The sequence below is a fragment of the Mesoplodon bidens genome (genome assembly GCF_964165515.1).
Source record: "Mesoplodon bidens genome assembly, chromosome: 16".
Taxonomy (NCBI): domain Eukaryota; kingdom Metazoa; phylum Chordata; class Mammalia; order Artiodactyla; family Ziphiidae; genus Mesoplodon; species Mesoplodon bidens.
In genome coordinates this window covers 69733906-69761877 of record NC_138173.1, presented here as the reverse complement: position 1 = coordinate 69761877, position 27972 = coordinate 69733906, and the positions used below count along the sequence as shown (strand labels likewise).

Sequence of the window (27972 nt, the reverse complement as noted above, 5' to 3'; positions counted from 1 at the left end):
CCTTATGTTCTCACAGCTGGGGTGACAAAAGGTTAGCTCGGAAGAGCAACCCTCGAGTGACTGTGATGTATCCAGCGGGTCTGATTCACCCCCAACTGCTGGTCCAGGAGACAGCTTTCATCTTCACCATGTTCCTCAGCGTGAAAGCCACTGACATGAGCCCCACGGGAAGTGTGACCTCATTCTGCCTCTCAGCAGAACGGTTATGCAGGCTGTTTTTAAAAGAAAACAAGAGCAGTTGTAGGCTGCCTTTCCCAAGAACTACAAGCTCTTCTATTCTAGGAAACAGCCAAAAGAACAAGAGGCTGCCGAAGACAAAATTTTTCTGCAACGGCCTGCACAGGGCAATGTGTGCAGCCATCTTTTAGGGGGAGGACAAGGTAGGATTTTCCTTTCTTAACAGACTTCTGCACCTGTTGATATGCTGATGCTGTTTTCAGCCAAAGAACTGCTAAGCCCTGGATTTCTCTGCTCTCAACCACAGGAAACTTCATATTTCAGTATTTTTTTTTTTGTTATTTATCAATCGGAAGAAGGGACTGGGAATTTTCTTTGGAAGGAATACGTATGGGCAAATTATTTTTCAGTACAGATGAGTTGCTTTGATGGAACTGGTAGATGCGATCTGTTTCTTGAAAAGTCTTAGAGCTGCAACTGAAGTCTTTTTCAGTGTTACTAATACTTGATTAACTATTAGTTAACTGTAGCCTGTTATAACTATTTGTGAGATGTAGCAGTAAGACCTTGCTTTCTGCTATGCAATTTGTTGGCTTAAAATTAAACTTGATGATTGGGAGTAACTAACATAGGGTAATTTGGGCTGGACAAAAAGCGAAAGGACAAGTGACATACTATTATGTTATAGAGCAAACAATATTATTTTATATTCCAAGCCATTAAAATCTATGAATGTCTACTTTGACTTAGAGATCTTCCAAGGAATGCCAGAAAGTTCTCCTGATTTCTCTTAAGGTCTCTGTAAGGTAGGATCTATATTGTCTAAAAGGTTTTGTGTATAGTTTATTGAAAGAATCAATTTGAAGTTATAGAATTATTTGGGTTTGTTTTAATGTGTGACAGCTAGGAAAACAATCCATTACTAGTTATCACATTTGAAAAACGTGGATAGAGGTGATGAATCAGAAAAGAATTTAGTCTTACCTTACTATGCTACTAGGATAGTGATATACACAAAATTTAATAGTCATTGGAAAGTAGATCTATGTCATGAGTGGTAAGTGATCAAAGTTTACCTAATTTACACACTTGGATATGTGTTTAATTTGTAACTGAGAAAGTAAATTATATGTTCAGGAGCCCTGAGTTTTGAAATCTGCCCAGTGACATACTATTTTTAGTGCAATGCTACTTATCCTACTTAGAAATGTCCAGGGTGGTAGTAACTGGAAAAGACCACCAGCCCCCTCTGTAACTACCTGTCAATGGTTTGAAGTGTTGGGTGCTGGACACCAATCCCCTAGCATTGTTTGAACTTGATAATGAAGTTGATGTGTGTTGGATGATGAAAATACAAATACATCTATTTAGAGGGTTCTAGAACCAATCTTTTTTTTCTGATTTCTTAATCAAATAATTAATTTTTATTATTTTATTTTAATTACAAGTCAACCTTTGTAAGCCTAGCTGTCCTGAATAAAATGTTGGGCTTATTTAGAGAAAAAAATTATTTAGATGAACTGAGCAAGACGATGGAAAATGTAATCTAAAATCGTAGAGACAGACACAATCTCAGTGGTCCTTCAACCCTGCCTTCAATCCCATTTATCTCTGTACTCTTTCAGTAAACAAATCTGACTAGTGCAATTAGTAGATGCCATCTGTTTTGGCATCATCTTTCTATTTTTAATACATAATCCACCTTTTTTTAATGTCTTCTGCAGAAAATCTGTGAAGTTTGAACAAGCAGCCTTCCCAAGATGAACCGAATATCTCAACTGATGTCAACACCAGTAGCAAGTAAATGTAGGAGAACTGCTCTACGCAATTATCTTTTGAACGATTAGACTTCTTTTAGCAATTTCCTTGCTTTGATTTTGCTGATACTCATACCATTAACCATCTGTCAGTAGCTCGTGCTTCTTAAATGCCAGTGTTCACTTTGGCAATGATTTTGACTTCATTTCTTTCCTTGAGAGAAATGTGGTATTTTTCCTTTTAGTAGGAAAAAAAATCACCATTTTTTGATGCCTGTGCATAAATGTGAAAGGGGATTGTTTATCAGTTACTATTAAGATGCAAAACGGTTGGTCTGTAAAAAAATACCGAATGATTTTGATAGCTACTTGCAGAAAATGTGGGCGTTGTTCAAACGGTAGTGGTTTCAAATTTCTTCCTTCCTCTTGTTATTTTCTCCCCAAACCCTGCTTCTACCCTCCCTCACACTCCTGCAATTTTCTCCTTCAAATCCACCAACCCAATCTGAAAGTCTAAACTCCTTTCTTTGTCTTAGATATTTATTGTCAGTAATGGAACCAAGTTTCACTGAACCTGTCTATTAGAAGTATTCACACCATTACTATGCAATATAAAATGCTGCTTTAAAGTTTAGAATATTAATCAACTACGACTCTCCCCAGTTGAAATCTGTTGCCATGCCTTTGGTTAAATTGGAACATGAATGAATGCATGATCTATTTTTTAATTAAGAATACTCACAGGCGTCATACATTGGAAAATCATTTATATAAAACAAAACTTTATTTTTTTCCACCACTCGTCTTCTGCTCATTATTTTGTAATAGAAGTGCCTTCAAATGCACTAATGAGAGAGAATCTAGGCAGATGATTGAATTCCTCAAATGACTGAGTAAGCTAAAATAACCAGAACATTGGGTAATTGATTTGGGTTTGGGACAGGTTCACGTAAGATGTTTTCTTCCTCCTTCTCATGAGTCAGTTTGATGCTAATGGCATATTATTGCCTCATCCGAACTAAGGAACCTCTCAAGGAGTGTTGAGTGAGAGAAGAGACAGGAGATAGAAGCCCCTAGATTATGTCTTACTGCCTGTAGAGACCTGGTGACAAGTTGTGCTTGTCCTGATTCATTGGATGGCTGCACCAGTTGGAATCCCTGCTGAGGCTGGAACGTCAGCTATTCACACCCCCCACTGTTTGCAACCATGCATGTTGATGCAGTGTGATAAATTTGTACTTCTCTCTCATTTACTTATGCAGATTCTTCCCGGTCTGAGAAAGAATACGCTGTAGAGCTGTCTCCCCCATGCATTTTCCCAAGGTATTCCATGGGGCTTTTCACAAGAAAAATCAATCAAATTCTTTCTGTATGCATTATTTTGTTGTATTCTCGGCTTAAAAATATTGGAAAATCCCTGGCAGTCCAGTGGTTAGTACTCGGCTCTTTCACTGCTGTGGCCTGGGATTCAATCCCTGGTCAGGGAACTAAGATCCCGTAAGCCACGTAGTGCGGGATATATATATTAGTTTTAGGTTTCATCCAGCTTTGGTGTGGAGATATATTTCCAGTCCCATGCACATACAAATTGCAAACTTGCCTAACCTAATAATGGAGTTTGGGAGGGAGGGAGGTGAGTGTGTGGGCAAACGTGAATGGTTTGTTTGTTTGGTGAGTGGAGAAACTACCGAATACCGATGCATGGTTCCTTTTTCTCAAATTGATGTTCTCTTAAATATGCTTTTACTATCTCACTTTACAAGAGCCACAAGGGTCTATACCAGTGCACAAGCCAGCCAATGTCATGTTCCACTAAAACTTGTAGAATCTACCATTTTGTTCAAGTTCTGCAGTGAAGTCTCTTTTCTTTTCATTCCTTACTTTTTTTTCTTTTCTTTTTTTCTGTTTCTCTGTCTGTCTTTTATTCCTCACACAGGCATCAGCCAATGTTTCCTCTAGCATTTTGTGAAATGTACCAGTGGTATAAAGGGATCATGCTTTGATATTAGAACCTGTCCTTTTTTGTAAATTCTAGGCCTCCTACTACTATCAAATGCATCAGTCAAAGATGAACAAGCAGGTCACATGGAAAGAGCACATGCTTTAGAGTCAGAAAGACCAGTGTTCAAATCTTAACTCTGCCACTTACTAGCTGTGTAAAATACCCAACTTATTTGCCCTTCTGCATCTCATATTTTTTTTCCTGCTGTACTATAAAGATAATAATACTTAGCTTTTAGGGAGGTTTGTGAAAAGCAGATAAAGTGTGAAGTATGGGCCAGGCTCGTAGTAAGTTTTCCATAAATAATATCCATTTAAAATAGTATTTTTCTAACTTTAGTGCATGTAATAATTGTGAATAGGCTTTTTTCTTTGATGGCACCAGTTTATTTTTTTAATTTTTAAAATTTTTTATTGAAGTATAGTTGATTTACAATGTTGTGTTAGGTTCAGGTGTACAGCAAAGTGATTCAGTTATATATATTCAGAATATATATATTCTTTTGCAGATTCTTTTCCCTTATAGGTTAGTACAAAATATTGATATTGCTCCCTGTGTTATACAGTAGGTCCTTGTTGGTTATCTATTTTATATACAGTATGAATAAGCTTTAAACTTAAAAAAATTTTCAGAATTTCAGTAAAGCATGAGGCATGAGGTTGCCTTTCAACCATACAGACATGCACTTGTTTTTCAAACCTAAGACATATACAGATTCACCCAACTAAGTAGAAGACTTCCCTGGATAGCAAATCAGGGAGGGTAACTATGCAATCATTTGTGTGGTTGACCTGAGGGAAATTGGCAAAAGCCAAAAAGATCTCTTTGACTGCATGTTCTCCTATAATTCATACATGTCTGGTGGTTGTGTAGGTATGATTTATCTATTAGAGTGACAAGAGTAAGGATATAGCATTCAGAGGGTTATTCGAAGTAAGGGTGGCTGGAATAGGCTCTGAGCTTCCAACATCCCAGGTAGGCTGTTTTGCAATTTTTTCCATTCAAGGGTGAGGGGTATCATATGGTGAAGAAACTGATTAGCCCTAAGTTTTCATCAAAGTGTTTAAAACAGAAAGAAACACTCAATGTGCTGTAGCTCAATTGTCTCGCAGGTAAAGAGATGAAAGTCAGAAGTTTAAGAGAGACAGTCTCTGAGGTGCAGAAGTAATTGGTAGCCAGGAATGCAAAGAGGTGGTTTTCCTTCGCAGGGACTAGAAATGTGATTTTGTGTGAGTGGATGAACCGGATAGACATTGAAAGCTCTCCTCTCATTCCCTCTTTAGTTCTGTCTGTGATTTCCTGGATGGTGACGGTTCCTTTGAGTGCTGCTCCATAGATCCCCTGACAGGCTCCCACTTTACCTGTCGCCGAAGTCCCAGACTCCTCACCAATGGCTACTACATCTGGACCGAAGACAGTTTTCTCTGTGACAAAGATGGCAACGTAACTCTGAGCCCCTCCCAGACCAGTGTCCTGTACAAGGAGAACTTAGTCAAGTAAGTAGAAGAGGTTAGGTAAAAGGATTTGAAGTCCAACCCAAACGTTAATTATTCATTCATTCATTTGTTCATTCAACACGGTTTATAAGGAGCCCATTACGGCTCCAGTTGGTGGAAACACACAGGCTCACAAGGGGCAGGTGTGGCCGACGTGCAAACAAAAGAAAGTAGTGAAGCTGGGCTTCCCTGGTGGCGCAGTGGATAGGAATCTGCCTGCCGATGCAGGGGACACAGGTTCGATCCCTGGTCCAGGAAGATCCCACATGCCACAGAGCAACTAAGCCCGTGCACCACAACTACTGAGCCTGAACTCTAGAGCCCATGAGCCACAACTACTGAAGCCCACGCGCCTACAGCCCGTGCTCCGCAACAAGAGAAGCCACCGCAATGAGAAGTCCACGCACCACAACGAAGACCCAGTGCAGCCAAAAATAAATAAAAATTAAAATTAAAAAAAAATTTAAAAAGAAAGAAAGTAATGAAGCAATACAGGTGCTGGGAGAGAAGCCTGAGAGAGGTTAGCAGAGGGGAGAAGGAAAGGAGGCCCATTTTATTTGAAGCGACACGTTAATACAAGCTTCCTAGAGATGAGGATGATTGATTTGAGTCTTGAGAGGCGCAGGCTGTTAGTTAAGATAGATGTAGGAAAGAGGGCTTCCAGAAAGAGGGAACAGGCATGGAGTTCTAAGATACCCTGATATAAAGTGAGAGGAATGGCACATAGTTTGGGAGGGCTACCACTCAGGGTGGAAAGGGCTGCTCTCCCAAGAGAGGAGACTAAGCCCAGAAGCAGGGCTGGATTGAGGAGGTTACATTCCAGCCTGAGAAGGTTGGGCTTTATTCTGTAGAGAAAAGAGGAGCTACTGACAAACTATCAGATTCATCCTTAGCAACGTAACACTGATTACAAGGTAGAAGATGAATTGTTGGGAGTGTGGATGTGTGGGGAATCAAAATCTTTTGGAAGTGCAATTACCAAATCACGTCACTACCACCCCCTTCCCCTTGACATACTTCAGTGATCTCCCTGTGCTCTTATGTTAAATTCCAACTCCTTCACAAAACAGTCAAGGTTATTCATTATCCGCCTTCTTTTTACCTTTCCTGACTCATTTCCTAGCATGACTCAATATGAGACTTCTTGTTCATATACCCCAGAAAGGCTCCCTTGACTCCAGGTTAGCAATACCCCTCCTGGTGCTGTCAAAGCAGCCTCGGTTAATGCGGTCAGAACACACATCCACAGAGCACAGTTATCGAGGGCAGAGAGGATGGAGCCAGGCTGCCTGGGTTTGCACCCCTGTTATGTCACTTACTAGCTGTATGACCTCAGACAAGTTCTTTAACTCTTTGTGCCTCAGTTTCCTGATCTGAGAAATGAGGTACCAGTAGTACCTACCTCACAGGGCTGTTCTGAGGGTAATGTGAGTTACTATATGTAAATCGCTAAGAAAGACACCAGGCACATGATGAGGCCAGTGAAAGCATTAGCCGTATCTGCATTATTTTTGCCTTTCTCCCATACTACATTATGAACTTTTTTGACCCAAGGTTTTGTCTTTTATCTCAATATACTTGACATTGATCCAAGCACCTGGCACACACAGAAATGTAAGAAACTTCTCTGGAATTAATGAAGGAAACAAATGAAATGAGCTTCACGGACCTGGGTGGTAGAGATGTGCCCTGTGCATCCATTTTCACTAAATTCTCCGCTTTGACCCTGAGTTGACTCCTACTCATGATTCACTTGCTACTTTCATTTCTCTCCAGAATATTTAGAAAGAAAAAGAGAATCCGCCGTTCTTTTTCTTCTCTCTTCAACCTCAGCACCTCTGAATCTTGGCTGCAAGGAAGCATCTTTGGTAATGCTGACTCTTCCCCCAATGAGGATGTCTGGTTGGAGGGGGTCAGGAGGCTGGAAACAAACCATTGCAATGAAAATGGTGAGTTTGAACCTCTTTTTCCACGGTGAAATTTCCAAATGCGCAGTAGCAACCATGTGGTCCTGGACCAATGTAAAATCCAGAGACAGCAGTCATTTTGATATAGAGGATGAACCACATTTTAAATATTCACCTAAAGTCCTCTCCACGCTACTTATATAATCCAAATGCATTAGTCTCCATGTCGTGCAAAATAGCTTAATTTCAATGTGTAAATTATTAAGTTGATAATACCTGGAACATATTTGCACATCTCCAGTGGATCTTTTCCAGACAGGATTTGGGTGGAGAAAGAATCCTGGAATCAAAGTTCATGTCCTAGTTTGGGTACATTGTGATAGTTAACTTTGCTAAGTCTCAATTTCCTCATTTTTAAAACAAGATATGTATACATAGTTGTAATAATGTAATACATATATATATATAATATATTCCTGTTGAAATATATGTTATACATATAATTAGATATATCATTATATATATTATGTAATACACATTATGTAATATTAATATATCTAAATATGTATGTATAGATACATATATACATATATGTATGTAAACATTGATGGGAATTCAAAGCCTATCTTGAAGATTAAGTGGAACAATGAATGTCAGGCATAGTTCAATGCATGGTACTCAATAATTTGTGGTTATAATTATTTTTATTACTAGAATGGAAACCAAGGGTATTTATGGGGCACCTACCATCTGCTAGGCACTGTGCTAACACTGAGAACAAAAGGGTGAATACAAATATAACCCCTGTCTCTAGTTTACCGGGTCAGGGGTGTGGTGAGGCCCGGACCTTTGTTAAATAACTGCACAAATATAAAATAATAATTATGGTAAGTGCCATGAAGAAAAGGTATATGATGTCCTGGGAGATTTGACCCACTCAGAAACTCAGGGAAGGCATCTCTGTGGAAGTGGCATTTGAGCTGAGCTCTGGATAATGAGGGGGGCGTTTGGGGCAAAGGGGGAAAATAGGAACATTCTGGGCTCAAGAGACACAAAAGGGTACGGTCTGGGGAGTCTACTGAATAGGTTTGCTGGGTGAGGAAAGACCACATGCAAGGTTTAGGAAGATATTCCATTTAAGTTCCTTTAAGGCATCCCAGGGGTGAGTCAGAGGGGCCATCTGAGTTCGAGCTATGCGTCTGTGAGCCATCTCAGTCTAGGTGGTCACTGAAGCCGTGGAGGGAATGAGATAGATCAGGAGAGAGTAGAGTTGGCTAACAGAGAGCCTAGAACAGAAGTTTACAAATCCAAATGTTGAATGGGTGAATAGGACAGGATTAGCCTGCAAAAGAGATAGAGAAGAGGCATCCAGAGAGGGGAGAAGAAAACCAGGAGAGTGGCGTGTGATGAAAAGCAAGGGGAAACATTGATACGGGAGGGAGGGAGCAGTCAACTGTGGCAAGTCATGTCCCAAAGTTAAATAGGATGTGACTGGTATCACCGACCTGGAGGTTGTTGGTGGCCAGCTGGAAGAGGCAGAAGAGAACCAGAAACAGGGTGAGGAGAGTGTGGGGGCAACGCAGTGGAAGCCTGGGGTATTGAGGGCTCTTCAGGATGTCTTCCGGGAAGGGAAGGAGGGAGACCAGGTCCCTTACATACACGCATTGGACTCTGATCACACTGATCTGCGCTGTATCCTGAACACCGTGCTCTTCCTCAGTTCTGCTGCTTTGCTCCTGTTGTTCATAGGCTGGGATTCATTCATTCATTCATTCATTCATTTGTTCACTTGGAAGATTTTATTGAGGTCCAACTAGGTACCAGGCATCGTTCTACACACTGGGACGTATCAGTGAACAAAACAGACAAAACTATTTGTTCACACACAACTTGCATTCCTGACAAGGAATGCAATGAGGTAAATTATGAAGCATGCTGGAAAGTGGTAAGCAGTGTGGGGCAGCAAAGGAGGAAGGGATGGGCATTTCAAGTTTAGGTGGGGTGACTGGCATGGCCTTCCTGAAAGGGACTTTTTTTTTTTACAACTTTATTGAAGTATAATTGCTTCACAATGGTGTATTAGTTTCTACTTTATAACAAAATGTATCAGTTATACATATACTTCTGTTCCCATATCCCTTCCCTCTGGCGTCTGCCACCCTCCCTATCCCACCCCTCCAGGCAGTACGTTGGAGTGAAGCATCTAGGGAGAAACAATCGGGCAAAGGAAATGCAAGTGCAAAGGTTCTGGCCTAGGAGCCTGCGAGGGGCTGAGTGAGTGAGGGGAGAAGAGAGCTCAGGATCTTGGAGGTGCAAGGGTGGAGCAGCTGCGGAAGGACGGTGAGAGCTGTGAGACCATTTCAAAGGCTCTGCTCTCTGCTCCGAGCGAGAGGAGAAACCTCTGGAGGATTTTGAGCAGAAGAATAACGTGATTCAGCTTACATTTTGACAACATAGCTCTGGCTGCTGTGTTCAGGTTAGATGTGAGGTAGGTATAGAGGGCAGAGGCAAGGAAACCAGTGAAGAGGTGTTAGAGTGACTCAGGTGGGAGAGAATGGCAGCTTGAACTAAGATGACGGCAGGGTGGCGGTGAGAATGGGAAGGATTCTGGATACACTTCGACAGTAGAGTCAACAGGATTTTGCTGACGTGGGCTGAGAGAAAGAAAGAGAGCAGTCAGGGGTGCTTATTATACGCTAAGCACTTTACATTCTGTCTTGTTTATGTTCTTTATGCATTATATCATTATTTATATATTACCTTGTTTATATACATTATCATGTTTAAACACCTCAAAGTCCCCTAGGAATTAGGTCATATTATCATATTTATTATCATTATGATAAAATTGAAGTTCCGGGTTAAGTAACTTGCCCATGTTCATTTAGTTTATAAACAGCAGAGTTGGAATTCAACCTAGGTTTGTCTAGTTTGAAAGCCCAGCCTTTGCTCTGTTGCCGGTAAGGGTTTTCCTCTCCTTTCCAACATATACCTCATAGCCCAGGCCCAAAGAGCAAAGCAAGAGGACTCACATAACACAACCATATAAGAATTTAAAGATATGGTCCTTACGTGTCCACTATTTTTCTCAACCTGCTTCCTGGGCAGACAGCTCAAATACTATATTATTTTTGTGAAAGCTTTTGGATTTGTAGTAATTATAGATTCATAAGAAGTTGAAAAATAAATAATACAGAAAGCACCTGTGTACCCTTCACCCAACTTCCCCTGTTGGTAAAACTTACTCAGTAGTGCATTATCAAAACCAGGAAATTGACATTGATGCCAGACCATGAAGATTTCACCACTTTTTGTGTGTGAATGTGTGTGTGTGTGTTACACTAGATTCATTTAAAAAAAGAGTGCTTGTTAAATGAAGAAACAATTCCTTATGTTAACAAACTAGTAATTAAACTGAGTGTATTCTAGTTCCCCACAATAACAAGGATGTATAAACAGGACAAAGATAAGAGAAGGAGGCAGGGATGTGGTGGGTGAGCCTGGAATGATAGACTGAAGATATCTGAAGAAACTTCTGCACCGTGTTGAGGACTTTGGATTTTATCTAATCAATCAAGGATATTTTAGAAGCCTATTTTATTTTATTATTTTTTATTGAAGTATAGTTGCTTTACAATGTAGTGTTAGTTTCTGCTGTACAGCAAAGTGAATCATTTATACGTATACATATATCCCCTCTTTTATAGATTTCCTTCCCATTTAGGTCACCATAGATCATTGAGTAGAGTTCGCTGTAGGTTCTCCTTAGTTATCTATTTTATACATAGTACTGTATATATGTCAATCCCAATCTCCCAGTTCATCCCACCTCCTTCCCCCCTTGATGTCCATAAGTTTGTTCTCTACACCTGTGTCTCTATTTCTGCTTTGCACATACACTCTTTTTGATATTCTTTTCCATCGTGGTTTATCATAGGATACTGAATATAGTTCTCTGTGCTACACAGTAGGACCTTGTTGTTTATCCATTCCATATCTAATAGCTTACATCTTCTAGTAGAAGGCTCTTAAGCAGGGCAATGACACAATCAGATTTAGATGTTTAAAGATTGCCTTTACAGCACCATGAAGTGCAGATTGGATGGAGGTACCCAGTGGGAACTCAGAGGCAATTAAAACCAACGGGCACACCAGGGACAGTGGCTCTGGAAATAGAGGGAAGAGACTGAAGGAATCTCTTTCAAGATAGAATTGACACGCTGGTGACAGATCGAATGTAGTGATGGGAAAGTGGGAGGAATCAAAGAAAACGGATGTGTTTAATTCGGGGAACTGCATGAAAAGTTCTGCCTGTCACCAAGGCCTGGAAGACAGTCTGGCCGAGTGATGAGGAGGCTGAGCTTTTGAGCTGCACAGACCTAAATTCAAGTCCTTGAATCACCTTCTCCAACCTGAGTGTTCTTGGGGAAGTTAGTGAACAATTCTGGTCTTCTATTTCTACGTATATAAAATAAGAAAAATAGTAACGTGGAATTGTTGTGAGGATGAGATGCAATAATTCATGGAAAGGATATATTAGTACGGGGTCTGGTATCCTGCCTAATATGAGTTAGCTGTAAAAAGGCGAAAAGGAACAGATTGGGGTCAGGAAAAGAGACCCTGAATTCTGTTTCTTATGAGTTAAATTTGTAGTACTTATGGGAAGTAGACAGATAGCCAGTAGGGGTTTGGAAGTGTAAGAAAAGAGGTCAGGAGTAAGGAAGGATCTGGATATTGATTTGGAAGCCAGTATGAGAAGTAGTAGAGTCTTTGGAATAAAGAAGGAAAACAAGTGGATGAGCAGAAAGGAGAGTTAAGAAAGGGATCCAGTAATAATTATCCCTAATGGTAATGAGTGCTATGGACCAGCACCACTGCAACAAATCCATTATGTTATGTCATCACTTCTCTCCAAAGTCTATGAGGGAGTATTAGTTGTGTGTGTGTGCATGTGTGTGTGTTAGGAACACAATGTAAGATTTACCCTCTTAGCAAAGTTCTAAGTATACAACACAGAATTGTTACCTATAGCCACCGTGCTGTACAGACCTCTAGGATTCATTCATCTTGTGGAACTGAAATTTGGACTACTGAAATCATGCAGCATTTCTCCTGCTGTGTCTGGCTTATTTCACATAGCACAATGTGCTTCAGGTTCATCCGTCTTGGTGAGGATGTGGAAAAAAGGGAACCCTTGTGCACTGCTGCAGGGAATGTAAATTAGTACAGTCGCTATGGAAGACAGTAGGGAGGCTCCTAAAAAAATTAAAAATAGAACTGCCATGTGACCCAGCAATCCCACTTCTGGATATATATTCAAAGGAATTGAAATCAGGATCTCAAAGAGTTCTCAGCATTCCATATTCATTGCAGCATTACTCACAATAGCAAAGATATGGAAACAATCTAAATGTCCATCAGCAGATAAATGGGCAAAGAAAGTGTGGCATATACATACAGTGGAATGTTATTCAGCCTTACAAAAGAAGGAAATCCTGCCATTTGCAACAACATGGAGAGAGTATTATGATTATCCCCATTTTACGGAGGGGGAAACTAAGGCAGATTAGATACTTTTCATGGGGCCACGCAACTAGTAAGTAGCATAGGCTGGCCTCAAACCAAGGAATCTTGAGTATGTGCTCACTGTGCTACACCCAGGACAGGCACTGTGGGGAAAGTTTCTCAGGCAGAGGACCAGAACAGCATGATGCCATGAAAGAAGAGCATATAAAGAAATGACTCAGGGTGTGCCGCTTGGTAAAGAGGTCAAGTGTCCTGGAGCCTTAAAGAAATCTCTGGTAAAAGAGTTATGCACCAGGGCTTCCCTGGTGGCGCAGTGGTTGAGAGTCCGCCTGCTGATGCAGGGGACACGGGTTCGTGCCCCGGTCCGGGAAGATCCCACATGCCGCGGAGCGGCTGGGCCCGTGAGCCACGGCCGCTGAGCCTGTGCGTCCGGAGCCTGTGCTCCGCAACGGGAGAGGCCACTACAGTGAGAAACCCATGTACCGCAAAAAAAAAAAAAAAAAAAAAAGTTATGTACGGCATCTTCAATCAGAAGGCAACTGGAATACAGCAGAAAATAACACAACAATGTAAAGAAATTATATTCCAATAAAGATGTTAAAAAGATAAAAAAGGCAACTAGAGGTGATCCTGCCAACTCTTGGCATCCCAGACAGATTGGCACGGATACCTACAGTGAGAAGGAGCCCTCTTTACTTTTTAATTGAGATATAATTCATATCATAAAGTTTACCATATTAACATGTACAATTCAGCGATTGTTTTAGTATATTCACAAAGTAGGTTATGAAACCATGACCACTTTCTAATTCCAGAACATTTGCACCACACCAAAGAGAAACACCACACTCCTTATCAGTCATGCCCCATTTCCTGTCCCCCTACCCCTTAGTAGACCATTAACCTACTTCCTGTCTGCATGGATTTGCCTTTTTTGGACTCTTATAACTTTTTCTTTTTCTGGAGGAAAAATTAAACCTTTTTTATTTTTAAAAACCAAAAACACTAGGAAAATATATCACAGCCTTGAAACAGCAAAGAGACAGGCTATATTAGCATTTCAAGTAATTAAGTTGGTAAAAAGACAACAAGGTCCTAATCAAAACGATAAGGTGCCAGAGCAGGGGCAAGAACACTGCGTGTTGCAACGGTCCCGGCAAAAGTGGTGTTTGGTCATGGTTGGGGGCCTGCTCTTCTTTTGCCCTAAAGGAATCACAGCTCAGCCCTGAGTTGCTTACTTTTTCTTCCGTGACCTTCGTGTTGCCAAGGGATTGTCTCAGTAGCGTTCTGTTATTTCAGGGGGCAAAGTCAGCAATATTGGGCTTAGGCTTTCATTCCATTCTGTTTTATTAAAAACCAGGTTTTTCCAAATCCAGTACTTCATAACTCTCTCAATTTCACTGTTCTTTCCTGGATACTAGTATACAACACAATCAAAACCTCCTTGCCTTTTAAGGGTGGGCTGCATCTTCCTCTCATTGGCAGCACAGCTGCAGTAGTGGCTTGCTTCTGCTGACCTATCTTACGCACTTGGGACATCCATCTCTTGGCCCTGGGCTGACTTTCCGGAACACATGGGGCAAGTCTCTTCTTGGTTCTAAAGCAACGTTTTCCCAAAGTGTGGGTGAGGCGGCAGACGCCTCTAGGACACGACAGTAGTGAATGCCCAATCTCCCAGTGAGACCGCAGCTCTGACTCCTCTTCCGGATCTCACCATCTTTCTCATAAAACCAAGGAGAAGGGCTCAGATGAGAGTCTCAGTTGCTTTAAGACTCCTGAACACTCACTACTCTCTCTTTTAACAAAGAACAGACTCAGAGCTTTCCCCTACAAAAGTATTTAGTGCAAATTAAATAAGGTCTCATTTTCACTGTATTTGTTTTTATATTTACTTTTTCTTTAGGGCATTTAAATGATTGATATAAAGTTTCCTTTAAAGTAAAAGACTAAAGGGAAACAATTTAAGAAAATATGTAATGGCTAGGAGTTAAGAAGGCTCCGGGATGTAGCAAAAATCAGGAAAATGATGCTTGGATGCCTAAAGTTTGGGAATCACTGTTCTAAAGGCAGAGTTTCACATATTTGTAAATTAACATCTTGTTTTCCCGTAGTTGCCTCTTCAAAATATGTCCAAACAACCTTAAAGCAATTGGACCACAGCAGCACCGCATGTGCATGAGGTATCTTGTTAAAATTCTCATGGTTTCCAAATATCTTCTAAATATAACAAATCAAACCACCCCCCTCCAAATCAGTCATTAGTCAACCCGGGTGCGCACACACAGGATTTTGAAAGCTCTCATTTCTGCTGTCAACTGTAATCAAATCTTCCCCAGACTTCTTATTTTCCGGATTTACCCAAAGCCCCATGACTTTTATCAGCAATTTAGTTTTCTCTGGAAACGTCGCCGAGTTAGAAGACTAGAGAAGAATTCAAAATTAAATTGTTTTGTTGTTTTCTCTCTGGGCCATGGATGCAATCAAAACTTACTTCCTCTGATTTCCTTTTGCTTCATTTTTCAGGCTAAAAATGTTTTTGTGTTGTTGTTGCCTATTTTGTTTATCCTCAGCTCACCCCTTCCACAGCTGTGTCGAGATACCTTTCCTCATTAGCTGCAACTCATTCTTTAGCCATGGCATTCTGTGGCTCCCCAGACCCAATACTGCAATTTGGGATGCATCCCCAGAGCCCGTGAGTCATACTGATAGAGGATCTAGGATTCATGCCGGGAGGACGAATCAGGACTTCCCGCTCTATTTCTGCCAGTCCCAAGAAAGAAAGACAAGATGACCTCAGGCAAGGCACCCTTGCCTGAGGTCTGCGATTTTCTCTTGCTCTAGCGCCTCTTCCGTAAATATCTTTAATGGCAACATCTGTATGTCACTTTGTGTTTCCCTCTATGGCAAACAAATGCCCATTCTACATTGCAAGGATAGGGAATGGGCTCGGGAGAAATGGATTCATCCTTTTAAAACAGGAGTCAACTACCCTGCATTTAAATAAATCAGGAGGAACAGAATGAAATTAATATCTTCAAATATAATACCAAAGAACTACTTACTGAAAGGTTTTCTGCATTATGATTCTTTCATTTATTATGAAGGTTAGAGGGAAAAAATGTCAGTGAGGGGAAGCGTGAAATGGGGGCAAACCGTGTCCTTTCAGAGATGAAAATTCCTTGATCATTTTTTGTTAAGGTTCTTTTGTGGTTTCTCTTTTTAATGTCAACTCTTCTTGTAGAAAATTCTGTGTAATATTTCCAGTATTCTACACGAGATACATTTTTCTTTCATCTCACTCTCAGTGGCAAAGCATAAGTTCAACACAGCAGCCTTGGATGATAGCACAGGAATATTTTTACTGTTCTCACACCCTCAACCATATCTCCGCAGATCTTAGTTCAGTGCCATTCACGAATATATAATCAGCCATGAAAGTTACCAGTTCCTTCTCACTTCCATGTTAATTTGACCACATGGCTTCCTCTCTTTTTTTAAAACAGCTTTATTGAGGTATAATTGATATATGCAGATGTACTTATTTAATGTGTACACTTTGATGAGTTTGGACATTTGCAAACCCTCCTGATACCATCACCAGAGTCAAGGCAACAGACATCCAACACCTCCCGGAGTTTCCTTGTGTCCCTTTGTGGAGTCTTTTTTTTCTGCGGGGGTTTTGGGGGGAGTCTGTTTTTTGTACTAAGAACAAAAAGCGAGATCTCCCTTCTCAACACATTTTGAAGTGCATAAAATGCCTCATTGACACCTATAGCCACTATGCTCAGCAGACCTCTAGAACTTTTTCAGCCAGCATCACTGAAACCTTATACCTGTTGAACAACTCCCCATAGCCCCCTCCCCCCAGCTCCTGGCAACCACCATTTTATTCTCTGCTTCTCTGATTTTGACTATTTTAGATACCATGTGTGTAAGTGGAATCATGGGGTATTTGTCTCTCTATGACTGGCTTATTTCACTTAGCATAATGTCCTCCTGGTTCATCCACGATGTTACGAATGGCAGGATTTTCTACTCATTTGCCTATTGGTGAAGACTCGGGTTGTTTCCATAACTTGGCTGTTGTGAATAGTGCTGCAATGAACAAGGTCCAGGACCCCCTCTGCAACTTGATCTTGACTGGACGCTCTGCATGTTTCACTTTCTACTGTTTCCTTTTTCTATGGCAACCAGCAGGGATGCTTCTGCAGATTGCTTTGTCAAGAGGCAGCAAGTCGTGGGTGGGAGGGTGGGAGGCAACCTGCAGGGTTGGCAGGAATTCCCGTGTCCAGAAGCATCAGTTCATTAGCTCAGTATCCAGGCCTGTCCTGTGCATTATAGGATGTTTCACAACATCCCTGGGTTTTATTTCCTTAGATACCAGTGACACCCCATCCCTTCTCCCCTGCTCAAGTTGTGACAACCCAAAATGACTCCAGACATTGTCAAATGTCCCCTGGGGAGAGAAATTACTTCTGGTTAAGAAGCACTGTTATATGAGGACCCCAAGTGTCTCTTGGAGTTCCACAGTCGTTCCCAGCTTCCAAAATGGGGAGGGGCCTCTCTCCCATCTCTCACTGCGGAGTGAGCACTTCAACACACCAGGTACCTCCTGTTACACTCATGCTCCAAGTTGCCCTCAGGATAAATCTTACCTCCTGAGTGTGACCCATGAGGCCCTTCATGATTTGACCCCCTCTTAGCAGTCCAGCCAGAATCATCTTCCAGGACTTCCTGTCTGACCACATGGGAGGCCTCCCTCTCCTGGGAACCTGCCATGTTCTCTCCCAGGCTGATGTCTTTCCTCCTCCCCCTCTCTGCTCCCCCACCTCCCCGTCTCCCCTCCTCCCTCCTCCCTCCTCCTCCCCCTCTCCCCTCCCCCTTCCCCTTCCCCTCCTCCTCCCCTCCCCTCCCCCCTCCCCTCCCCCTCCCCCCTCCCTCCTTCTCCTCTCTGCCTGGCCTGGCCTCTTCCTGCTATCTCTCTGGAAGCACTCCTACTCAGCCTTCAAGTTTCCACTTCAGCACTCACACACTCCCTCCTAGGCTCCATCTGGACACCTTCTGCCAGGCTTCCACATAGCAGTGACCTCGTTGCCTCTTAGCTGTGGGCTTGTGTGCCTGTCCCTCTCCAACTGTGAGTGGGGCACAGCAGTATCTACTTTGACTTCCGACTCCCAGCCTCTGGAGCTGTGTCCTGTGTGCAGTTATACAATAATTCTGCATTGAATGAATCAACGGATCCGCCCGCCCCGGGGCTCATGAAGCTTTTGCCTTCCCCTCTACCTGGCTCCCCTTCCGGAACTCTGGCTTGGCATCTTCTCTGGGGCTGTCACCTGTGGGCTGCCTTAGTCACTTTATGATCCAGACAGGCCATGAAAATAGAGGTTAGGAAAAAAATATCTCTGCTCGTTCAGTTCCAATTTTCTGTCCTTCTTGAGACTCTTGTTAGGATCATTAGTCACCGGAAACACACACACACACAAATACACACAAGCACGGATCCCTTCTGCTTTTCCAGGAGGTGGTTTGGACTGGTCACTGATGGATAACTGGGAGTCGGAGAAGCTAAATGCAGAGTCTGTGAAAACCTCCCTTTCCAGCCATGTCACCTCTCAGAGTCCTGGAGAAAACTCCCACAACCTGCCTCCTCAGTCCCAGTTCACAGCTTCTGAACATTTCCAGGAAAACATTTTGGATCATCCAAGTGAGTTTTGCTTTTTTTTTTTTAATCTTTGCCATACCCAAATAATTCTTCCTTTCAGGGCCCAGAGATGACTAATGTCCCCTTAGGTGCTGTTATCAGCCTGTGCCCATGTGATGCATTCTCAGAGAAGTGATTGATTTGGAGGTGTCATCTCTGAGGCACCAGAAAGACTGGATTTGCAGTGTTATTTATTTTTTAAAAACCCTGAAGACATTTGGCAAAATGTTAAGCTTGGCTAAAGCGGAGTCGTGCATACACAGGTGTACATTATTACCACCTTTATACTTAGCAGTGCATTTGACATACTCTATAAGAAGAAAATGAAGGGAAGAAAGAAAAGAACGTCCTTTCATGCTATGCCCCCAGCAAGGAAAGTCAAAAGATATCAAGGCATTGTTATTTCCTGTCAGTAGTAAATCTGAAATAAATTCAGCAAGCATCTCCCTTAATCTCTAGCTTGCTAATATCAGATTAATCATGTTTGCACACAGTGTCGCCTCAAGGCTCTATCTTCAGCTTGCCAAGGTTCAAAGCCCAGTGCCCATTTGTTGGCTGGAACTCAGAAGCAGTTTACCCAACCCTCCAAAATTTCACGTTTTCATCTGTAAATGGAGATAACCATAGTGCTTACCTTGTAAATGACTAAAATAATCCGTGTCAAGCACTTAGCATCGTGTATACTAAGCACTCCAAAAATATGATGTTATGATTACATAAGATTGAGGTTAAACGGAAAAATAATATCTTCTCTTTGTTTGCCTTCCCCAAATCATGAATATTTATTTCACTGACCACTTCTACTCCCAAAGACCAATATGCTCTGTTTTATTTTGTTCCCGGTGCAGCTATTAGATAAGTGTTGAAGGTTTTTTAGTTCCCTTTCAAGGTGTTGGGATGACAGGGAAAGCAGTGTTTATTTTTTAGACAGTTTCCCGGTGATCAACACCTACTAAGGCTTCACAGCCACCTCCTCCAGGGAGTCCACCCTGTTTTCTGAGGAAGAGGTGTTAAGTAACCCCTTTTTGTGTTCCTCCATGCCCATTTCCTGCACTGCTTTTGCATGTTTACTTTTGTATCTCACACATCATGCTGTGAGCTCCTTCAGGATGGGCACCATGTCTTAGGCATCTGTAGATTTTAAACTTAGCCAGGTAGTGCTTGGCACAGAGCAGGGGCTCCATGACTGTGGTGGACCAGTTAAGTGTGCTATCTCCATTTTACAGATAAGAATACTCAAGTTCTGACAGGTCAAGTAAGCCTCTGTACATGTTCTTTGTTTTATCTAGAATTTCTCCCACGGGCTATACCTGGAAGACCCCCTACTCTTTCTTCAAGGTACAGTTCAGAGGAGACCGCTTCTGTGGGGCCTTCTCTGCCCCCTGCTGGGTGGTTGAGGTAACACTTGGCTTCCCTAAGATGCCATGGCACCCAGCACCGTGTATCTATCTCTCTGTTGACGCCATCTTCCTTTGCCTCACCTGGCTATGAAGCCCTGAGTGGACAAGGTCTCCATTTGATTCTATTTTATGTCCTTCGCATGTAGGTTTTGAGTGTGCAGGCTGTTTCAGGTGATGGTTCATATGCTAGGGATATAGGCGTGCATGGCATCACCTTTATCACTCAGGGCTTTTTGAGTTCCAGTGGATGGCAATCCAACTCAGAGTGGATTAATCAATCATTGAATGTATTGCTTCATATTATTAAAAATTCCAGGCAAACATTTCAGGTTTCTGTCAGTCTCTACAAGTCTCTTTTCTTCTGTGTCAGCTTCACTCTTTAAAATGCTACTTACTACTCCATGGTAGCTCCTGCTGGCTCTGTGCCTACAACTTCCCATGTTCAAGGCCAGCAGAAGGAAATTATTGGCTTCTCAAGTTAGGACAAAAGGGCAGGCTTCCCCGGTTCCCATTTACATGACAAAACCAATCCCTTTGTCAATAACTATGTAAAGCTCCAAATGGCTTGGAGTGGATCAAAGACTGGGAGGGAAATCAGTCTGTCCATGGGTACCATGTACTAGGAGAAGGGGAGAGGGGGCTTCCTGAGGAAAATATGGGCACTGCCACCAAAGAACAGCAAATAGATGCTGGCTATTCTCAATAGTCTGGTGGGGAATTATAGAGAAAGAAAACAGCAATTTTAATTCAGTGTGAAAATGTTGTTGATGGAGACAGGCATAAGGTAAAATGGGATTATAAAGAGGGAGAAGCTAAGGGCCAAGGGGGAGCTGAAGGCATCCAGGAAGGCTTCTTGAAGGAGGTTATGCTTGAACTAAGACAAAATCAATGCTAAGTGAATGGCTACTGATGGAATGAATCAATGAACACCTTGTCCACAGTCACACAATGCATATCTTTATAGAACTTGAATTTAAACCCAATTTTCTTTCAGTATTCAAGTCTAGTGATCTTTGCAGTCAAGCTAGACTTATTTCTGTGAGAAAATGGGTTTCAAATTCTACATGAAATCAGAGGAAGCTAAGAATAGAAACACACTTTAGAAGGATGGTTGAGTGTTCAACTGAACCCACAATAACTTATTTAAATCACAGTATACATGAAATACTGTACATTTGCAGTGACGTCATTCACAACTGCTATATTTTGCATTGCCAGTCTCCAGTGTTCTGCCCGCATTATGGACTAAGTAGATTTTTGTTAGCTGACTCGATCACCATTCAGAGCACAAATGGCAAAAATAAACATGTTCATAGCTCAAAGTCATTCCAAGTTTTAAACAACTATTTAAACAAAAATTGAGCTTTTGAAGCATTTGGCAAAGATTAAGCTGAGGTTTGTTCTATTTTCCTTTAGATCTTTATGTGGCAATCCTTAAACTAGCTCTGATTTCTTTTAGGTGATTCGAATAATACTCAGGGTCACAACTGGTTTAACTCTTCCATTTATAACTTCTGGAGGATTTGCAGTCATTTCCACTGTGGCTTAGTAGCACTGAAATATTTTACGATAGCAAAGAGTTTCCTAAGGACAGATAGTTCAGAATACAGAATATTCTCTTTTTTTGCCCTTTAGAGACTCCCAGCATGCCAAGTTGCCATTCTCTTTCCCTGCCCCATTTTAGGCAAAACATGGTGTTCTGGCTAGATGTGTTTTTTCAATCTTGGCTCCGGCACCTCATAGCTGTGTGACCTTGGACGAATTTCATCATTTGAAATTTGGTCTTCTCATTTGCAGAACTGTGATAATGGTTCCCGCCTCACGCTTTGGTCGTGTTGATGAAATGAACTGATGTAGGGAAGCTCTTTGTGAATCATGAGTCACTCCACAAACTTGAGGCATTAATATTATTGTCAATATCATCGCAGTTAGACTTCTGACATTAGCATAAATTCTAAAAAGCCTTTCCCCAGCATTAAAGTAAAAGGCAAGTCCCAAACTGTTTATGTAATGTAATCATTTATTTATTTTTTTAGTGATAGGGCAAAACTGATCTTTTTCAGGAAATATGGCCCTGTACAACATTTGATAATTTTATCTTATCACTTATGACAAATTACTTGAGCTGACGTACGTTTGAAAACCATGTTTTTGAGTTCTAATTCATTTCTTTTTATTTTTCCTGTTAGAAACCAGTTTGTTACGAGAGGTCTCCTTTCAAGCAACTCTGTTTGCTGCATGCTTAATTATTTCTGCCTGTGCAAGGTAATTCAGATTTTATGTTCATGCAGTTGTGTTTCATAATTAATGAAGCTGTAATTGATTGATGATTTCCTTGCCTTGTTCTGCAAAGCATTTTAGGTAGCTCTGTGGTTAAGATTTGTTCATTTGTCTGTCCACTGCCTTTTTATCTATCACCTCCCTCCTCCCATTATCTCACAAAACATACCAAAGGCAGTGGATCTTGCTAGAAATTGGAGTTTTACCATGCATTAGCCTTTGTTGAAATCCTCAGTGACTCCCTGTTACAGATACAGTCTAAGTAACCCTACTTGGAGTTCAAGGGCATGTGAAGTCCCCACAGTGGAGTCCCATTGGGACTCCATCTTTCCCATTATATTTTTATATCCTCACATAAAATGTCTCCTCAGCATCTCAGAGGACATAACGCTCTTGCCTGGTTATAGGCACGTTTCTGTTCTACCCTCTGTCCAGTGTGTCCTTCCTATTCTTTTCTTGCTCAAGTCTCCAGGGCAGTGATCAAGTCCCATCTGTGCTAAACCCACCTGTGCCTCAGAGCCTTTGCACTTGCTATTTATTCTGCCTACTACAGACTTTTTTTTCTGGAGAAACAATAACTTGTGCCCTTAATTCTTTCTGGCATCTGTCCAAATGTCACATTGTCAGAAAGCCCTTCCCTGACACTGTATAAATAGAATACCATTCTCTATCACACACATCTCACTTGGCTTTTCTTCGGAGCATTTATTACCACCTGACCTATTATGTGTTCACTTGTTTAAATGCTAATGATCCGTCTTTCCCTACAAGATTGCAAGCTCCTTGAGAACAGAGACATTGTGCTAGGGCCTCATCGATACTTGTTGAAACAATGAAACAGGGATGAATGGTACCTCCTGGGGTCTTTGTGGTCCTTGAACTCCAGTCACCAAATACTGCTTCCTCTCAGGTCCCTCCTGTGGATGATCAAGTATCTCACATCACATGGATCACTTGGGGGACTTGTCTTTTTAAATACAAAGCCCTGGATCCCATCCCTTGAGATACCAATTTAGATTGAGTGAGAATCCATACTTTAAACCAGCTTCCCAGATAATTATGAGGTTTGAGAAGTATTTTTAGATGATAATGGAACCAGAAGAACACAAAGGGGTTGGGGGGAGTCCTGTAGTTAAAAATACATTTGCAAAATTCTGCATTTTATATCCCAAGTTGGAGGATCACAATGTGTATTAGCATAATAAAGTCTCAGTGAAATAATGTGGTGAAGCAACCTGTTTAGCTTTATTTAACTTAGCTTTTCCCAGACTTAGCTGATCATGGAAACTTATCTTTATTTCACAGGACTATTAATAAAGTCTTCCTCTTAGGTTAATTTCTGTAGAAACTCCTCCCTTAAGAGGAGAACTTGACTCCCCATCACTTGAGTTTGAGCTACGTTTGGAAACTTGCTTCCAAGCAGTAGTGTTTGGAAAGAGGGGGAAAAGGAAACTTTTCAGTTGAGAAAACTGACAAATGGTACCTCAGATGATGAAGGTCAACATCAAAAGGGATGAGTTATGTTGACGGCATGTACCCTTGATATGATGAGAATGGCACTCCACCTCTAGGGTCTTCTGAACCCCAGTCTAACCATGAGAAAAACTCAACTTGAGGAACACTCTCCACATTGTCTGACCAGTACTCCTCAAAACCATCAAGGTCATCAAAACCAAGGAGAGTCTGAGAAATCGTCACAGCCCAAAGGAACCTAAGGAGACATAATGACTAAATGTCATGTGATATCCTACGTGGGATGCTGGAAAATGGATCAGTTAGGGAAAAACTGTAAAGTTCAAATGAAGTGTGGAGTTGAGTTATTAGTGATGCACTGATGTTGGTTCCTTATAATTATGGCAAAGGTACCATGTAATGTAAGATGCTAATAACAGAGGAAGATGGATATGGGGTATGTGAGAACCCTTTGTATTCTTTTTTGCAATTTCTCTGTATATCTAAAGTTATTCTAAAGTAAAAAGTGTAGTTAAGTAAATAATTGGTTTTTTAAAAAAGAACTATTCCTATGGGCAACAGCATGGATGAACCTCACGGATATTATATAAGTGAAAGATGACAACAGAGTCTATATGATTGTCAAGAAAAGGCAAAACCAATCAGTTACTATAGATGTAAGAATAGTGGTTAATTTGGGGGGATAAAGTGGGAAAGATCAACAAAGGAAACCTTACGGGGTGCTGGAAATATTTTATTTCTTGCTTACAAGGGTTTATATTGTTAAAAAACCCAAAATGTGCACTTTATATGCTTTAGTGTACATTTGCTAAAGCTCAATTTTTAAAAGTTTTTAAAATGCCTATGAAGAGATGTCTGAGAAGATATTTGTCAGAATTTAATAATGAATGCTTCAGGGTGGTGGGATTTTTTTGGTGACATTTTCCTTTTGCCTTTGTATTTATTTGCAATCTCTTTCAATATTCATATTTTGAGCACAAAAGCTATAAAAATATTATTCTTCAAAAAGAAGAAAATCCACTGTGTGATACAATCATCCATCAGATTGACAAAAACCCAAAAGTTTAACACCCTCTTTTGTCAAGGTTATGAAGCAGTAGGCATACAAAGTTTCTCTTTCTTTTTCTAGAAGTTTTATACTTTTGTGGTTTACATTTCAGTCTATGACTCATTTTGAGTTAAATTTTGTGTTAAGGTGTGATGTCTTTGTATAGGTTTGTTTTTCTGCACGTGTCTAAACAATTATTTTGACACCATTTGTTGAAAAGACACTCCTTTTTCCATTGCATTGCTTTTGCACCTCTGTTAAAAAATCACTTAACTTGTATCTGTATGGGTCTATTTCTGGAATTTCTATTCTTTTCCATTGATCTATATCTCTATCCTTTTGCCAATACTGCACTATCTCTATTACTGTAGTTTTATAGTAAATCCTAAAATCATCCATCTATGGTAACTCTAAAAGAACATCTCATGTGTTGGAAATATACAATTAGTTTGCTAAGCCTGAGCAATCCTGCTGTTTCAGATGGTTTCTGGGAGGAATCATAGCCAGTGTCTTCACATGCTCCTTGGTGATAACCATTGCTTGTAAGTAACCGTTTCCCAAATTACTGCTCTGATTCCTGTATTTCATTCCAGTTTTTGGCATTTAAAAATACTTTCTCTTTCTCCTCCAAGATGTTGTCAAGTCATTCCTTCTCAGCCTTGCCAACTGTTTCAAAGCCACCACCTGCACTTGGTAAGTGTCGCCTGTGTTAGCATCATTTGTACAAAGACGACCACAATCCGATATCTGAGAATGCTTTCTGCTGAGTAATGGATGGCAGTGACTATGTACAAGAAAGGTCCTGATTATTTGTTCTGAAGAATACTTTCTATTACTGCTAACATCTGATAGTAGTATTAACCTGTCTCCTAAATTCCTACACCAAAATAAATAGAATTAGTTTTTAAGGCAGCAAGACTAAGGAAATAATATGAATTTTCAATTTTTAAATAGTTTTTAAAGGGCTCTTATAGATTCATAGCACTGTACTTCATAAATAGCTCATATTAAAAGGCTTTTATCTTAGAGTTTCCCAAAGAGCTGGCAAACTGCCCGTGAAATGATCTCAGTTACAAACTGTGATTTCTCCACCATCTCTCACCCACCTACTTAACGATCCCCCTATATGCTGACTGCCATAGTTCAGCATATTTCGAAGGGTGACTGGGGTCTGGGTGAGGTGCTCACAGAATCTCAAACAGCCTGCAAAGTGCCATCCCCTTGCAAGATGGATGGTGTTAATTACCCTCACTTTAATATGGCTGCCAGAGGTCGACTCCCAGAGCTTGGAGGCTGATGTCTGTAATTCAAATTAGTTTACTGGCCTTCTCTCTTGACACTCTGTTGCCTTATTTATGAAAATTTTCTGCTAATTCTGAAATCACAGTGCGGCTTAGTGAAGACTTATTTTGTTTTGGACTCCAGCCAACATTGATTTACTGTCATGCTGAGAGATGTTTCCCTTCCTTTCCTGGCCTTCCAGGTTTCTAGGGGCGAGCATCTGGTGTAGCTAAGTTTTATTTAACCCGATAGTTAGAAAATTGGGTCCTGAGGTCACCCAAGAAATCCTTATTCTTTAGTTCTTATAAATTAATGATATTTGTCTAAAACTTTTCTAAGATACCGACTTCTCTCCCTCTAGCTACAGGGCTGTGCACAGGCGTATCTCACACAAGGTTAACCACAGATTTGCACGTGTGCTCAGCTTTTTGGGCTGAGATGTTGCACCGGTCAGGACTGGACTAACCTATAATGTCTGAACAAAAGACTTTCATCCAAAGAGTCAGTATGTAACCCGACTTTCAGAAGTGTCAGATGGTGAGAAGAGTAGAAATCCGTTTTCTTTGAGTTTTAAGATGAATATGTACAATTAATCAGAACGACAAGTATCATCTTTTTAGGAAGCTTAATGAGGGCGGAATTTCTCAAAGCATGGCATGGGGACATTTGCTCTAGAATCAACTGGGGAGTTTGTTTGAAAAGCAGAGGAATGGATCCTGATTCCAGACCTTCTGAATCCAAATTTCTGAGGAGGTCTTTATATATTATTAATAACCTCCCCAGGAAATTCTTTGCACATGAACTATGAAAGTCTTGGAAAGATGGTTTGTAAAGCCTTTACCCCTTGATCTCTAAAGTGGCATCGCTTAGCCTACTAAATCTTTATTGAGAGTTTATGATGTGTTCTGTGCTGCACTGGGTGTCCAGTAATGCTCAGCAGACATTTATGGAGTCTCTGCTAAGGGTCAGACACTGTCATTAAGTGCCAGGGTTACAATGCCAAGGCCTCGAGATTTCAGAGTCTAATTAGAGGGACATGTAAAGGGCAAGGTGAAGTTACATTTTGAATGCGGTAAGTGCAAGTACAGAGTTAGCACAGAGGCTATGGGATCACCAGGAATGATGTTTGGCTAGACCAGGAGAGGTAAGGAGGGTGGGCAGGGAAGGCAGGCTGGATAAGCCAGTATCTAACCTGCAGGTGTTATGTCACCTGTTGCTTTAAGGGCATCTCCCACTGTTCTGTGCTCCTCTTAAAAGAAATTAGATCAAGACCAGGATGATATTTCCATCTTAAACACTCTCAGCTACAGCCTCATTTATGGAACAAGATCACGTCTTTGATTACTTGTGTACATACTTCAACTTGTTTTTCTCTCATTTCCTCTCCATTTTTTCCCGTTTCCTGCCCACCGACCTCATATGCACACACTCTTGCATTCAGGATCTGTGAAAACAAGGACTATTGACTTCATTTCTGTATCCAATGCCTTGAAAATAGTAGGTACTCCATAAATATTCATTGAATTGAATGTATTTGCTGTCTCTTTTCTTAAAGTCCTTCCTTTAGAGCCAAGAGCTCTGCTCCTGTACATTAAAGAGTTTGCAACCCTCTTCCTCATATATAAACACATCCAGAAACCAATAAGCCAAAGACATGGTTACGAACAAGAACGACTCATAGGTCTCCTCCACTAATCAAGGAGGAGAAACTACAGGAATTGCGGACAAGCTCTGAATTCAGTTCATCAAACATTACGGAGCAGCCCTCCCACACCAGTCCCGTGCTGCACAGAGTTAGATTAGATAAGATACCTGCTCTTTAGCACTTTATAATTCTCAAATCACATCCCTTTTCATACCATAATGCCATTCTTACTCAACCACCTTCTTGGTTAAATATAAAGTCTTCAAGTTTGGGGACTGT

At 41.1% G+C, this 27972-nt stretch overlaps 1 protein-coding gene across 1 annotated transcript; it reads left to right on the top strand.

Moving 5' to 3' along the window:
• Positions 1-140: 140 nt before the first annotated feature.
• On the top strand, positions 141-25464 carry TMEM71 (transmembrane protein 71; the record flags this gene model as incomplete). Its single annotated transcript, XM_081258038.1, has 9 exons — positions 141-380; positions 1902-1983; positions 3197-3257; positions 5220-5432; positions 7209-7381; positions 18384-18569; positions 22156-22231; positions 25248-25309; positions 25400-25464. Exons 2-9 carry the CDS (start codon positions 1938-1940, stop codon positions 25462-25464), a joined length of 882 nt encoding a protein of 293 aa, XP_081114164.1. The 5' UTR covers positions 141-380; positions 1902-1937.
• Positions 25465-27972: the final 2508 nt, after the last annotated feature.